The following is a 15,983-nucleotide window of genomic DNA, read 5'->3' as shown; positions in this document are numbered from 1 at the left end:
CTTCCCTTCTTTTAAATGTATTTTGCAATTTAGGTTAACCCTTATTTAATTGAATATATATATATATATATATATATATATATATATATATATATAAGGGGAATAATTTGAAAAGAGTGGATAAAAGCCTCTGGAACTAATTCAAACTCTACTTGAAGTAGGAAGCTAGCTTACAGCAAACCAAACAAGACTTTTTCAATAAATTCAAAAAATAAGCTATTTTTTATATTTGGTTGGCTATGTTATTGGTTTTTTTAACCTATCTATCAATCTCTCCCTTTAACACATTTTCTCTCGCTAGATTTGTCTTGCTAAAAGATCAATCTTTGTTATTATGTGGACTTTATATGTTTTTTATGTTGATTTTTTTTTTTGTAGTAGGTGACACAAACAAAAATAAGCTATTTAAAGATAGTTAAATATGTCAATGAACACCAAAGTTTTATCATCAAGACACACATGTTATTACATGTAAGTATTTCATTCCAGTACTCCTTCAATTTCATTGTATTCTTGATTTATCTATTTTTTAATTCCTTAATTTATTATTACCTTAATTCTCATTTTAATGTTTATTTTTCAGGAGCGTTACCCACAACACTAAAAGAACATTTGAGCATTGTTTATTTTGATATTACATTGTTACTCGCAAAGGGACAATAAATCTTCATTTTTATGTTGGCTTCTTGATTCGATATATACTAATATATGTTTTTAGTGTTTCTTTTGAAAAATCAAAGTTTTACGAGAATGTAGATCGGGTAATATTCTTTAAAGTTTGTTTTCTTAACCTTCAATAATTTTGAATCATATTCAAAACTATATTGATTTGATTGTGTGAATTTACATTTTTGCTTCATACAACTTAACGGTTTTAACATTCGAATTTTGTTATAATCTAACAATTTATCAGAGACAATCAATTTATAAAATGAAGATGGTCGATCATCTTAACACAAGAAAGGTGAAAAAACGGAAGATGTCTGACAATGTTATGTAATCATGTTCATGTAGCGCATGTATCAATGCAATATTAATTAAAAAGAAATTGTATAATAGAAACAAACCAGAACACATAAAATCCCACCTTCATAATCATTATTGTCAACACTCAAAAACATACTATTATCCTCACACTCTAAAAAAATGAAACCTAGTGTTTTAGGGAAAGTGAATCAAATGACCATTTCTCACATTTAAATTGGTCTTTTAACCATTTCTCTTTCGAATTTATCTAAATGTCATTACTTTCACAATATCCAAGTCCGTAATATTAACTAGGTCTGCAATATTAACTAAAAGACAAAATAAATTCAAATTCAACAAGTTTACTATCGCAATTACGGACCTGGCCGTGCAATTGCATATTTGTGTTGAATTTGATTTTTTTTTTTGTTGCCTTTTAGCTAATATTGCGGAAGCAATGACATTTGAGTAAACCAAGAGAAAATGGTTAGGAGACCATTTTGGGTGTGGAAAATGGGGATTTGAGTCAATTTCCCTAACATTTATATATGTCAAAATCTCATGCACATTCCTTGTGAGATTTGAACTCTTAACCTCATGAAAGCTCTACACTTAAACCAAGTAACGTTGAGTCAATGACCATCTGATATAGAATATATATTCTTTGCAAACAAGACCCCTAGATGAAACGAAGAACAACAAGAGCCCGAATCATAAATCTTGAAGTATACATCCGTTTGTGTGTCTATTTTGAATTACACAACAATAATGTGTAGATAATGAAATGTATTTTCTCAAACCATAGATTATGATATTGCAATCTTTCACACGGGCATATATCTGATCTGAGGTCAGAGCAGGATCTTTCCTGAAAACAAGTGGGCATGTAATTTATAACAATTACTAACGTGCTTAGAGTTTTGCAATGATAACAATCGTCTAAATAAGTTAGGAATCCAATAATAAGCGTCTTTATTGAGATTCTCGAGTCCAATACCTTTCTTTGTTCATTGCACGCGAAAAACCAGCATATACAACTTGTTACTCGCGGAACGGACTAAGATCAATCTTGTATTGTTGCTTCCCCTTGCTAACTCTCTTTATAACAGACCACAAAAAAAAGAAAGTTAATATGAAGATCAAGTGATCTTATTTTTGAAGTATATACAACAAATGCAACAAATAAAACATTTATGCAAAGAGTGGGTCAAAAACTTACAGCAATTGCCACAAGCTCTTCTAACAGCTCCTCCAAATGGCGTAGAGGCTGTTTCGAAGCGCAAAACACCAAGTCAAGAAATGGTGAAATAAATAACACGAGTATATTCGATATCATGAAACTTACCCATTGAGTTGGACCATCAACTGGAGCACTAAGTGGATCATCATGCACCTGATACCACAGATATATATGATGCATTTAGAAGCATGGAATTACAGAAGGTATTACATATAACAAATAAACCACATATTCATACCTCCATGAAAAGTCCATCCACACCGACAGCAACTGCTGTCCTTGCTACACAAGGAATTAACTCCCGGAGACCTCCACTGGCAACACCACCACCTTCCAGCTGTTTAAAAACTCGTTAGAAAAAAATCAACAAGTGATATTGAATTTCATGACCAAAAAAAGGAGGGGGGTTGTAACATCTGTGCACCTTTTTCCCGGCAGGTTGCTGTAATGCATGTGTAACGTCTGCTACCTGCATCGTGGAAATATAAGTCGAAATATATGAAAATGGTACTATACTTTGGGACAAGTACTATAAAAATGAAATCATCTTTTGCAAAATGAAATCATATAAAAAATTTATGTCTGCATCAATGTTACTGTACTCACAACAGGACAATTAGCTTCTCTCATCCACTCGAAGTTGCGTGGATCAACAATTAAATCATCTGCAAGTTAGACAATAAACAATGCTTTAGGCATTAAGAAGAAGAAGGAAGAAAAACATTCAAATGCATAAAAATAAGCTTACAGCAACTTACTGTATCCAAACATGGTCCCTCTCTCACAAACCATAACATTTTGATTTCCAGCCAATCTGACTTTTTCTGCAGAGTTGGTCATGACCTACAAAGGCAACAGATCAGGTTACTATTTCCACGCCAATTGAACATGCCAAAACGGTTCCACAAATGGTCATTGAAGTCAACCAAACATGATAACTTACAGAGGAAGCACAGAATTGGCCTTTCTTTATATTTATGATTCTTCCAGTCTTGGCAGCAGCAACTAGGAGATCAGTCTATCAGAAAAAAGTTTAGATGAAATGTGTTAAAACCTCTAGAACGAGCCTTGTCACAGAATAGAAATATAGAAACGGGTCTGCAGACATGAGGAATGGCATAATCACAAATTTTAGACTAGATGAGATACATTGATAATGTTGGTGATAGGATATCTCGAAGCAATTCAGTCTGATCAATCTTACCTGTCGGCATAAGAAGGCTGGAATTTGAATTATATCTGCAACCCTGCCAACTGCTTCACACTGATAAAAGATAATAGTTATACGAAGTTATGTATCTGCTTTCGGTAGCAAAATAAGCCCTTCTTCAGATCAAATCACCTGGTTGGCAACAGCTAAACTAAATTCAACTAGAATTTGGCTTAATAGGAGACCCATGGAAAATTCTAATAGTATGAAAATGGCCAAATGGGAACTTAAATCTGAACAAACGGAGAGGGCTGAAAAAGGAAGAATAAAGAGAGGGTAAATATGTTATACATTACATTTAAGAAAACAAGATCCAAATATTTGATATAATCTTGGCGACGAATATCACTTTTTTATATGAAATGGTAGTTTCTAAGCTTATATTTTGAAATTTGGCACTATAGGCGGATGGTTATCCTATTCCAGTGAACACCATACAAGTATATTGAAATTTGAAGGACCGTATCTTGAAGAAGTAAAATGATTACCTGATTAGCTTCATGTACATCGGTCACTATGGGCAAGTCATATGCCACTTTCACCTTTTCAAGGATCTGCAATTGACCAGCAAGACGATCAATACAGTTTTAACAAGATATTATCATATACATCAGTAGTTTCCTTGCCAAATAGTTTATGACAGGTTTGGAGTTCAGCCCCTTTTAGGATACTCTCTAATGCAATCAAACTTTTACTGATACAATTTATTTTGTAAAACTATTTAACATTACTCATTGGATTTTTATGTACACCATTTATCAAGGATCAGAAGTTAAGAAGAGATCCAAATACAGTTACACAGCCACCAATACCATAATACTTGTATCCGAGGGACTAAAAGACACAAGTGAGTTGCATCACATAAACGATATAGTATCTATGGTGTACAAAAAGTATATATATACAACTGGTTGCCAACTTGCCATGAATCTGTTTCAGCTCCAGAAAGTTCGATTAAGCAAGAAAATGGACTAATATATCATAAACAGAACTTTCAATAGGTTGAGGATGTTTAACATATTAGAAAACTTTAAAAGTTCTCTACCGCCTTAAGAAAATAGTAAAATGCAGATATACCTTCAGTCCCTCAGCTAATCCAGGCCCACGAAAAGATTTTGACGAAGTTCTGTTGGCTTTGTCAAAGCTTGACTTGAAAACTAATGGCAACCCGAGTCTGCAAAAATGCAAGCAACATATGGCATTATATGCTGAAAGTCTGTCAAACATATATGCATAGTTACAGGTAAAAGAATGTACTTTGAAGTGATGGCCTTAATGTGTTTGGCCATGTAAAAAATATGTTCCTCAGATTCAATCACATTGGGACCAGCTAACACAAAGAATGGCTGCGCTTCCTGTTACAAGTTTGACAGAAAAAGAAAAGTAAGCTCTCATGGTCATGGTGGAGAAAACTATAGAGCGAAAATGTTCATCAAGTTCTTAAGATGTTCTAATATGTAATAGTTGCTGATGACTATGGACACTTTCTAGTACAGAGAAATAAAAAAAAGGAAAGATAAATCCCTTCAAAGACCATTACAAAACAACACTTTCTATTAAGGGAATGTCCGTTAGCAACTTAATGAGCTTAATGGGACTCACAGCTTAATAGATCAGCTATATGTAACTGTTTGATAGTGGCTTAATGATATATAAAGTGGTTTATTCAGTAAGCTTCAGGGGGCTTTATGCAGAATGCCTAAGTTTTTCCGAACCTCCCCCTGCCAATTAAAAACCACTCCTTGCATCTATGAAAAACCCTCCCAAAAATAAACCTTCCCATCAACCAAAACCCCTAAGACCAAATGATAATTATATCTTTCAGAGTACAAAATTGATCTATATTTACTTTACTGATTCTGGTGTTGTAGACTGGATGACCATCTCCTTGGCAAAGATTGTGGGATCACCACTGTTGGATCTTTAATTACTATCTATGTTGCAGATTCCAAAACGGTTATCAAATTTCACATCGAAGATTTCAGACACAACAATACCAATTTACATTGAAGAACAATGTACAGAAATATCACCCATGTTTCAGAATTAGGAGTAAATATTGCAGTACATTGAGTAGAATGTATTCATGGAACAGAAGAGATGAAGGCAAACCTTAAGCTGGCTGTAAAGCGCCGTTGATAAGTCCATATCTTATGTGTAAACAGCTAAAGATCTGACATCAAAGAAGGAAATCAAATCGGCACTGGTATTCTAAAATTGACGAATAATTGGCACATGAAGGAGGTAGATCTCGAAGCATGAACGTAAAGACCCAAATTCATACCCAAGAAACAAGTATTTTACGATTATTAAAATTTAAAGAAAAAAGATTAGGGGAAGATTGCTCCGGCGGTGATTGATGAAGGTCCATACTCCATACCTTTGACTACTGTGGTCTGTCGGTGGATTTTGGTGGGGTTGGATACGGCGATTATCTTTAAAACACAACCCTCCGAGTCCGGTTCACTTTTTAACCTCAATTTTATTTTATTAACGTTTATATTCTACCCATTACGTGAGTCAACTAATTTTAAAACAAGCATCTACTTTGTAAGTTTTGTAAGTAGCTTGAAGTCATTACATTTAAACCTCCATAGCTACGAAAGGATTTTTATTCCTCTTTGAATTTTATTGTAAACCATTACATAAATAGACGATTTTCATCAACAAAAATATTGTAAATCCATTACACAAATAGACTAAAGATGGTATGATAATACAAGTTGACGTGAAAAATATAAGTCGAGATTTGGATTGATTTAAGTGTGGACATTTTTTCTTATTAATATTTAAGGTAACCCACAAAATTGAAATCTCATGTTTGAGTAATAAGGAGTGGGGGCACTTTGCATGTTACGCTTGTCGCCCTCATAATTTTTTAGTGTTTTTTATTTATTTTCTTTATTATATTAATTAATTAATAATATATAGAGTAAAATATATCAAAACATGTTTCTTACATGTTATGGCATTGAAAAAGTTCCATCAATACCTTTAGTTAAATATTAAATTATTTGAAATTAATTATAATTTACATAATTGGTCACTGTGGTTTACACAAAATCACATTATCAAATCAAAATAATTATAGAAAATATCCTTGTAGTTTACATTTTTACACATCTTTAGTTCCTTTATCCTAACACCGTTAAAATTACCTGTTAAATCATTTTACTCAGAGGGGCAATTTAGTCTTTTTACTTGGTTCTCTATTTTTGATATATATATATAGGAGCGATCAAATAAAAACTGCATCCATTGTGTAAATCGTGTAAATTAATTTCACCCATCCATTTTCTTGATCAATGATTAATATTAATCAAGGTTATTTAAGGAAATTAAAAATAAAAAAAATTGAAAATACATTTTATAATACTAATAAGGGCAAAAGGGTAAAACCAAATATTCATTTAATCAAAGAAACTATATCATGTATATCATATTATTAATGAAACTAATCTATTTTTTGTAAAGTAATTTATTATTTTTACGTTAATATTTATTATTATTAATGAAACTAATTTATTTTTCATCTTGTAATTATTTCATGACGAACCGCCTATATTATGCACTCGTTTCATTTTTCATTTCATCTACTGAAATGATCACCTACACCATCACTTAAACGGGTTTCACCATGAAAGCACCACTTATTGTTCAATTACGCCATGAACCAGTTTCACCTTCATGAAACTTGTTTCATGTAAATTAAATTTTTTATTTCACTCATGATTTGATGCATTCTTTCATTTACTTCTTACAATCTTCAAGATTCTGGAGCAGATTTCAATCTTCAAGATTCTGGAGCAGATTTCAATCTTCAAGATTCCGAAGCAGATTCATCATGTACCCGTTTTATCATGCAATTATTTCATGATGAACCAAATAAATTATGCACCCGTTTCATGTTCAATTTTTTCTAATAAACGGATCAACTACACCATCACTGAAACATGGTTCACCATGAAATGATTTCATATTACTCATGAATCAATTACAACATGACCCAGTTTCACCTTCATGAAATCTGTTTCATGTAAATTAATTTTTTTATTTCACTCATGATTTGATGCATTATTTTCTTTAATCCTTACAATCTTCAAGATTCTGGAGCAGATTACAATCTTCAAGATCCCAAAGCAGATTCATCATGTACTCGTTTTATCATGTAATTATTTCATGACGAACCAAATAAATTATGCACCCGTTTCATGTTCCATTTTTTCTACTAAACGGATCAACTACACCATCACTGAAACGTGGTTCACCAAGAAACTATTTCATATTACTCATGAATCAATTACAACATGAACCAGTTTCACCTTCATGAAACCTGTTTCATTAACATTATTTTTTTAATTTGAACCATAATTTACGATTTCATTCCATAATGCAATTCAATCTTCAAGACCCGTTTGCATATTCAATCTCATAACAATATATCAAATTCAAATTTTTAATATTATAATATAATTAAATATTTAAATGTTACTATTTATACAATTTCCTTTATTACGTTTCTTTAATTAAGATTTATTAATAACTTCCATATTTAATAAAAAATATTATAAATAACCGAAATACCCTTATTGATTAAATTTAATTAGAAAAAAAATGAAAATTTTCTATTGGACAAAATTGGTTTACACGGTTTCTTAGAAAATGCACGGTTTTCATTTGAACATGCATATATATATATATATGAGCAACCTTCGAATACAGTTCCTCCTTTCTCGTGTTTTTTATGGTCATTTTACATGTAGATCCGGAAAAGCAGATCATTATGGTTCCTGGATCTGGATGAAGTTGAGACCCCCAGGGAGAGGGGAGGGGGTTCATCGGAGATGGAAGCCGATGTGTTCTTTACGGTGAAGAAGAGGGGGAGGTTGAAGAGGGAAGGGGCGGTGGTCGCTGGTGATGGGGAGGCCGGAGATGGCTTTTGGTGTGTTGAGGAATGCCGTAATCTTCTAGGGGGGCGGAGATGGCTTTTGGTGATGGTCGAGGGGAGGAGGCAGCGGCTATTTCACCCAAAAAGTGAGGACCAGTCTATGTTATATGCAAAATATATACAAACTGCATTCTTGGTCCCTATGATTTTTAAATCAATACATAAGTTTTTACTATAAAACTAAAAAGTGATAAAAAGATAAAAATAACCCTTTGAGTAAACCTCTTTAACAAATATTGTTAACGGTGTTAGAGCAAAGGAACCAAAGACGTGTAAAAATGTAAACCATAAGGACGTCTTCCATAATTATTTTGATTTAGAAACGCACGATATGATTTTATATAAATCACAGGGACCAACCATGTAATGTACTCTATTTTTGATGTTAAAAACAAATAAAAATAATACATATGATATTTATTATTAAAATTAGATTAAATAAATCCTGATATATCTTATCTCAATAATGAGTTGGAGATGGTACGTATTAGGCATCTCCGAATTATGTAAATACGTGTGGTGGTTAAAAATATTGATTTGACTTGTTTAATGTTTCATCCGCTCCAAACAAGCGTCTATAATTTTATTTGTTTAAAAATAAGTATCTATTTTTGAAAGTAAATAATCAAAACTTTAAATTTACTTTTAATTAATATACAAATATTTAAGAATTATAAAAAGATATAAATAAAATAGTAAGAATATCATTTGGTTAACAGAAAAGTATAATAACTATGTTTGTTTAAAATTATGTGTCATTTCAACCGTAGACATTTAATTTGGTGCGAATGAAGTATAACATTAGGCACTATCTAATTTTCAAAAAATTTATTCAAAAACATTGATGTCAGATATTTTAAAGTTCTTATTTTTTTTAGAGTAAATTACGTTTTCAATCCACTATGGTTTGCTTAAAATTGCAATTTCATCCTTGTGGTTTTAAAATTTCAGTTTCATTCTTATGATTTTTAATCCATCTCTATTTTCGTCCTTGACTCCAAAACACTACTTTTGAATATAAAGGGTTAAATAGAAATAAATTGTAAACCATATAAATAAAAAAGATAATTTTAAGTCATAATAACATAAAAAGATAATGAATTACAAACTATATGAATGAAAATTAAAATTTTAAAATTATAAGGATAAAAATAAAAATCTTCAATAAATCATAAAGACTAAAAACATAATTTTACTTTTTTTTTAACATGAATAAAATACGGTAATTTATTATTGACAACAAATTCATCATAACATATCCGATAAAATTATTTCAACTATTATTTAAAAATTAAAACAAAAACTATCTCAACCAATAAAATATTATGTTGATTAAATACAAAAAACAAAGAGACATATAAATTATAATATATTTCAATAAAAACAAAATAATTATAAGTGAGAATTTGGGGGCCCAGTCACATGTTGGATGCAAGACAAGCATCCAACGGAATGCGGCACGCTAACAAGCATTAAAATTCCGTTAGTCCATTTTCACTTTTGATCAAATGGACCTCACATATTACAACTTTGAAGAAGAAAAGAGAACTAATACATAGTAAAATTCATCCAACAGTAGTAGCATTACTCGAGTAATTAGCACCCCGGATTTGGATGTTAAGTGTGTAAATATTGGTGAAGTCGTTTAAGGGCATTTAGGACCACCTTCCTTGGTCTTCCAGTTGTTGTAGCATGGGCATACTTGTTTATTACCGTAAAAACCCGGGGGAACACAGAGACATTTGGCACAACACTTTTGACAGAAGAACATGCATGGCTTATGGTACTGAGTCCTGCTACATCTCCTTATGCACTGCCCTGGGCACTCTGTTCGTGTCCGCGCAAATCAGTTATCAGAAATTAGAATGAAGTTAAAAGTTCAAAATGACAACTGCAGTTTACAGATGGATCGAAGATCGAAGCTAACTTTAATTCGCTAATCGAAGAGATCGAACACTGAATCTAAAAGCAGAATGTAAAACTTACGAGAGCTTGTCAAACTTCCAGGTCCAGATCCGTGGCCATGTCCTCCTTTAGCCGAGACCTAATCCAATTTAAAAAGAAGAAAAAATATCAAATCATGTCCGAAGAAGATAACAACATTAATCAAACACTTGAAAGGCAGAATTGCAGAGACTTACAGTAGCTTGAAGCATGAAGATGGCGATGAGAGCCAAGAGGAAGACAGCGACGAACTTAGCCATGGCGGTTGAGAATGCTGGATATTGGGGAAATGGTTTGGTTGAAGAAAATATGGGGAAGTGTTGCAGCTATTTATAGATGGAAGAATAGATCTTCCTTTTGATATCCTACATGCGGGTCCACATTTACACCGTAGGCATGCAAGCTAGAGAACAGTCAAGTTGAATCACGGGTCTAAAGTCGGCCCGACACAAGTCTAGTGCCCATATTCCCTCCCCCATCCCATTTTAAATATAAATATATATTAATGTTTTATTAAACACATAATTTAATAAAAATAAATAATTAATAAAAACATATTCATCAAAAACAACAGAGGTTAGAATGGAATGTAAACATCATAAAAAAAATTAAAATAATTAATAAATTAAAAAAAGGTATAAATAAATATTATCCCTTTTGATGTTGAAATTAAATGTGACTGTGAGTGAGGCAAGAGGCATGTGGTTTCTGTTAGGGTGGGCACATGCACTACCGCTTTTTTGCATCTTCCCCTTTTTAGCTTTTCTAATTAATATCTAAATCTTCGATTTACCTTATTCATCACCAACATGGTGGATTTTTTAATACAAAGGGTGATAAATTTTGTTAGGACTCTTTACCAAATATTTAACCGGAAAAATATTTATTAAGTTATATTATTTTACCGAATAAATATAACAAGAACTAAGAATTTTACCTGGTAAGAGTGAAAGTAAAGACTAAGAATCCTAATTACCCGATAAGTAAGAGTGATAACTCTTACCACGGTTAGCGTTTATCGGATGAATTGTTATTTTATTACACAACCTCAAAATAACGTTTCTACTACAAATCATATATTATCTACTAGTTACTATAGAGTTTCCATTTTATGTGCTACAAAATCACGTGTTGTTATTGATGTATTATAATTAAACTAAAAGGGTACTCGTGCAATGTATCGAGACACATCTTGATTTTAGTGTTTCGTTTTATTTCTTTTTTATGTCGATATAATACGGTTTTACGTGGTTTTGAGAAAACGATAATGTTTTTATTTTTGAATAAAATATAAATTTGAAAATATCATAAAATTTTGATCGATATCAGTATCAAATAATCTTTTTAAAAGTTTTTGTGTTTTAGTGTAATTTTCTTAATTCAAATTTTTTAATTATAATTTAATTTAGGTTTAGTAACAAAGAAATTTAATTTAGATTTAATAATATAATTTTTTTATGAAAATAATAACTAAGTATTCTGTGAAAACTCAATGATTATCCTAATTAAATTTTAGATTTTTTATATTTAAAATAAGATGTTTATCAAATATTTAACTATGTTTATCTGCAGTTGGTTACACGAATTCAAATATGAAGCTATAATAAGTTGTACTTATGCACAATTTACTTGTAATCTTAAATTTTAAGTAATATGCATCAATAAACAGTACTTCGTGCATAAAAAATGATTTTTAAGAGTTTTTGTCAAATGTTTTGTAATATAGTATAGATATATGAATTAACATATGTTATATATGTTGACTAATTAAACATGTTAATCCTAATGCAATATATCATGTGTAAACATAAAAAATAGAATTAATTTACGGTTTGAAAAGGAGAAATCGATATGGTTTCTAGGTGATGACGACCAACTTTACGGTTAGCAAACTTAAAGCTTTGGTTGATCTAAAGCTTCTTAGGCCTCAAGCTCACTCGATGGAAACAACACATAGTAATTTGGTGCCTAGGAAAGTATGGATTTTTACGTGGAGACTCAAACTTGGTAGACTTCGAGTTTGATATCAGTTGAAGATTTTCATGCATTCGAAGATACGGTGTGACAAGCAACTTTTTGGATCGCTATGTAAGTGATCCAGTCCTCTAGAAATAACTTGGTTTTTTCAGTTTGTAAGCAACCTATTCATAATATCGTAATAGTGTGTAGGGCTGTAAACGAACCGAACGTTCAACGAACTGTTTGTAAACCGTTCGGCGGGAAGTTCATTTATGTTTGTTTAGTTAAATGAACAAATATGAACAAAAGTCTTGTTCGTTCATTTATCGTTCGTTTATATATTAAATTTAATATATAATCTTTCGTTTATTTACTTTGAATTCAAATAATATTTATTTATGTTTGTTTAGCTCGTTCGTTTATGTTCGTTCGTTTAACATGTTAACGAACGGACATAAACGAACACGAACACACCTGATTTCTAAACGAACGAACACGAACACAAAGATTTTCGTTCTTTTACCGTTCGTGTTCGTTTGTTCGGTTAAGTTAAACGAACGAACATGATCAAGCCTCCGTTCATGTTCGTTCGATTCGTTTTATAGCCCTAATGGTGTGTATGTTGATGATGATATATGTATGTTTGGATGGAAAGGTTAAATAATTGAGGAAAAGGGATTTAGAGAAGATGTATCATGGATCATGGATCATGGATCATGTATGTGTGTGAATGAATGTTTTCCATTGCATGTTATTTGCATGTGCACGACCACTTGTTGGGCCCGACCCTCACATGACCCTCTCATTATTAGTCTCACTCCCACCACCCATCACCCATCACCCATCACATTAAAATTAAATTAACTATTCATTTTAATATAAATATTATTTATTTTTTATTATTAAGATTATTTTTCAATTATATAATATCACCATCTCTTACATGATTTTAAACATTATGTGTCAAATGTTGCATACAATCTTAGGTGCATATTGCTCAAGTTCATACTTGAGTTTGATAAGTTCCCTAACATGTTGTGCATGTGTATAAGGGAATCTTTAGCAAGCTTAAACACTAGTTTCAAGGTCATTTATATCTGTTTTGAAAGACTGAATGAGATCAAGCATGATTTAGAATCGCTTACAAGTCAACTGCAGAGGGTTTTATTTCCTTTCCCAGACCATTTTGTTTGTTGCACACGGTCTTATTTAAGAGGCAAAGGTGTGTACTTGTTTATTATTCATATGAGGTCTTTTCCCGTCGTCGGTTTTCATGTAAGCCCCAAAATCACCTTTTTAGCTCTCTTTATTTTGTTGCACACAGTCTTATTTAAGAGCCAAAGGTGTGTACTTGTTTATTAGATTTTTCTAGGTCTGGAAAAAGCTGGTTGGACCGGGTACGTTATTTGGGATGTGGACTAGGTCGAAATTTTAACTTAAACCTGAACTTTCGTCTGAACTTTAATATAGATCTTGAAAAAGAGAACTGGCCCGATCAAGTTTTCTGGTTTGGCCAGGAATGGGTCCCTATGTTCTAGGACCGGTCTTCAGGTAAAACTTTTTCTTAGACATCTCTAGATGTATTTATCGATAAAATGCCAAGTTTTGTTTAGAAAAATAGAAAGCAATCGAGAAAAACAAAACCTAGTTGCCATATGGCGGGTCTCACATTAAATATTTCTTTTATAACAATGATATTTATATATATTTTTTGCAGATTATCTATCTTAAAATACAAATATATTATTAAAATAAATTTATTTAAATTACATAACTTTTTATAGGGAAAATTCAAATGCTAGTCATTTATATATTTATTTACATAAATCCTGAAACGACAATTATTGTTATGGTTAGAATTTTTTTAACGTAATATCCAAAAAATAGTTGTTATTTAGTTTGGATCAAAATTCGACTTGTTTAGTTGATTGACCTGTGATTTGTACCACATGTCAATGCTAAATCTTTTATGCAAAATAAATGAAGGAAAATGGTTGAAACCGGGGAAATTGACTTAAATAGTCAATCTCTCCAATTAAATTCCAATTTTAATCAGAGTTTATGTAAATTCTTTATGTATTTAGTAAAGCTACCTTTATATTAAAAAAAGAACAAAAATGTTTATACAAATGTGATTGTCATGCAAATTTCTTATGCAAATGTGGATCCTTACGCAAGTTTACGTGAAGATTTTCTTTTTAATTTGAAAATCGAGTTCATGCAAATGATAAGTCATTCTGTATACACTGATTAAAATAAGAACTCGATTGAAAATATGACTACTTGAATTTGATTAGAAAGATCGACTATTTTGGTTAATTTTCCCGAAAACGAAGTCAGAAATATGAAGGACTGGCTGCATGGCCGAACTAGGTCAAACCAAGATCAGATGTGGACTTGGGCATAGCCCGGATGAGACCTGTGTAGTAGTGATGGCCAACCGGCACGACCCAGCCTGGGACCGCCGGAGGATTGGAACCGGGACCGGTAAAGTACTGGTCCGGCCCGGGATCGGTTATAGGATCGTCGACTGGGACCGGTTGCGGTCTTGGAGGGTTTCGAAGGACCGACCCGACCAAACGGTTCAAATGCAAGACATTTTTTTTAATAATTGAAAATTGACGTGCACCCGAATGTGGCGCACTAAACGGTTCAAACGCGATTACAAGTTTGAGTAAATGCCATGATGAAGGCTCAATCCAATGTGCCATTATGCATATATAAGAAACCATCAATCCATATAGTGCACTCCATACATCACATATTAAAAAAAATGTTGTTAGGCAAAAGTGCAAACATCTGTTGTTATTTCACCTCAACATATTTCCCACATTTTAATTGCATCATATCTAAGGGTTTGACGACTTACCGGCTTGTATCGTGGTTCAAGTTTATTTTGGATCAACTTCGTAACGTGAGGGTTGTCGAAATGTCCGAAAGGCAACCCGACTTGAATGACACATTGTGTTGTCATTTGTCGGTTCAACTCGGTATCAAACGACCGCATTTGATCTTGAGTGTCAAGTATCGGTTGGTTTGAATCGCCCCCCGATCTCAACCTCAGGCACGTTTTTTCGGTGTGCCGCCTTAAAGTAGAATTTCGTTCTGCCGTATGGAGAGCTTGACACATTTTGCATTATGACTTTCTTTTCCCGTTCGTGAGGACCACCAAGTTGTATGAATTTCAAATCTCGGATTTTCGTCTGTGTTCGGCGAGAATTTGGGTAACTTGTTCATTTGATGCATTATGTTGTTCACCGACCATTTTGTAAGACAAAGAGAGAAAGAAATGAAAATTGTGAAGTGGAAGCGAGAAATGAATACGAGTCGAAGTCACAAAATATAACGAGAAACCGAGAATTATGAACGTTTGTTTTGTGTTTTGTAAGTTGGTATGTAAAATGTTCAACTATGACACTTATATATAGAGGTTAGAAGGCAAAAAATACAAAAAAAGGTCATATAATGGTCATAAACGGCTATATTTTTTGAAACTAGGCCGGGCCGGGCCCATAACCGATCCCGGTTAGGCCGGTCCTTCGAAACCCTCCAAAATAGCAACCGGTCCCGGTCGACGGTCCTATAACCGGTCCTTACTGGTCCCAGTTTCGGTCCTCCGGCGGTCCCGGGTCGGGCGGGTTTGATCATTACTAGTGTGTACCCAACATAGGCCTGATACTAATTTGGGCTGTCATTGGATTAAATTGCGGATGAAT

General features: G+C 32.6%; 2 protein-coding genes across 3 annotated transcripts; both read right to left on the bottom strand.

The window, feature by feature from the left end:
* Positions 1–1,582: 1,582 nt before the first annotated feature.
* LOC112511131 (2-dehydro-3-deoxyphosphooctonate aldolase 1) lies at positions 1,583–5,833 on the bottom strand. 2 transcript variants are annotated; one of them, XM_025116604.1, is made up of 15 exons: positions 5,797–5,833; positions 5,529–5,589; positions 4,674–4,771; positions 4,494–4,590; positions 3,905–3,970; positions 3,411–3,470; positions 3,150–3,224; positions 2,965–3,049; positions 2,813–2,871; positions 2,631–2,675; positions 2,445–2,543; positions 2,312–2,359; positions 2,186–2,233; positions 1,964–2,064; positions 1,583–1,834 (listed from the first exon to the last, which is right to left on the bottom strand). In XM_025116604.1, exons 2-14 carry the CDS (start codon positions 5,562–5,564, stop codon positions 2,008–2,010), a joined length of 873 nt encoding a protein of 290 aa, XP_024972372.1. In that variant the 5' UTR covers positions 5,565–5,589; positions 5,797–5,833; the 3' UTR covers positions 1,583–1,834; positions 1,964–2,007. The 2 variants fall into 2 exon arrangements, with proteins under 2 accessions (XP_024972372.1, XP_024972363.1); XM_025116595.1 differs by lacking the exon at positions 5,797–5,833 and having other exon boundaries at positions 5,529–5,723.
* A 3,889-nt stretch (positions 5,834–9,722) lies between these two features.
* Positions 9,723–10,606, bottom strand: LOC112520393 (gibberellin-regulated protein 6-like). The gene is made up of 3 exons (XM_025128777.1): positions 10,506–10,606; positions 10,351–10,408; positions 9,723–10,191 (listed from the first exon to the last, which is right to left on the bottom strand). Exons 1-3 carry the CDS (start codon positions 10,566–10,568, stop codon positions 10,010–10,012), a joined length of 303 nt encoding a protein of 100 aa, XP_024984545.1. The 5' UTR covers positions 10,569–10,606; the 3' UTR covers positions 9,723–10,009.
* Positions 10,607–15,983: the final 5,377 nt, after the last annotated feature.

The sequence above is a fragment of the Cynara cardunculus genome, assembly GCF_001531365.2.
Source record: "Cynara cardunculus var. scolymus isolate 2C chromosome LG 1, CcrdV1, whole genome shotgun sequence".
Classification (NCBI taxonomy): domain Eukaryota; kingdom Viridiplantae; phylum Streptophyta; class Magnoliopsida; order Asterales; family Asteraceae; genus Cynara; species Cynara cardunculus.
The sequence above is the reverse complement of the archived record's forward strand: the minus strand, read 5'-3'. Positions and strand labels throughout refer to the sequence as shown.

What these genes read in the sequence shown, in the direction of transcription:
- LOC112511131 (XM_025116604.1), bottom strand. Translation starts at nt 5,564, where the DNA reads ATGGACTTATCAACGGCGCTTTACAGCCAGCTTAAG. An exon ending in TGGATGGACTTTTCATGGAG is followed by an intron (nt 2,360 to 2,444) that starts GTATGAATATGT and finishes CTGTGGTATCAG; the next exon opens with GTGCATGATGATCCACTTAG. An exon ending in TTGATGGTCCAACTCAATGG is followed by an intron (nt 2,234 to 2,311) that starts GTAAGTTTCATG and finishes GCTTCGAAACAG; the next exon opens with CCTCTACGCCATTTGGAGGA.
- LOC112520393 (XM_025128777.1), bottom strand. Translation starts at nt 10,568, where the DNA reads ATGGCTAAGTTCGTCGCTGTCTTCCTCTTGGCTCTCATCGCCATCTTC. An exon ending in TCTTCATGCTTCAAGCTACT is followed by an intron (nt 10,409 to 10,505) that starts GTAAGTCTCTGC and finishes AAATTGGATTAG; the next exon opens with GTCTCGGCTAAAGGAGGACA. An exon ending in TGGAAGTTTGACAAGCTCTC is followed by an intron (nt 10,192 to 10,350) that starts GTAAGTTTTACA and finishes GGACACGAACAG; the next exon opens with AGTGCCCAGGGCAGTGCATA.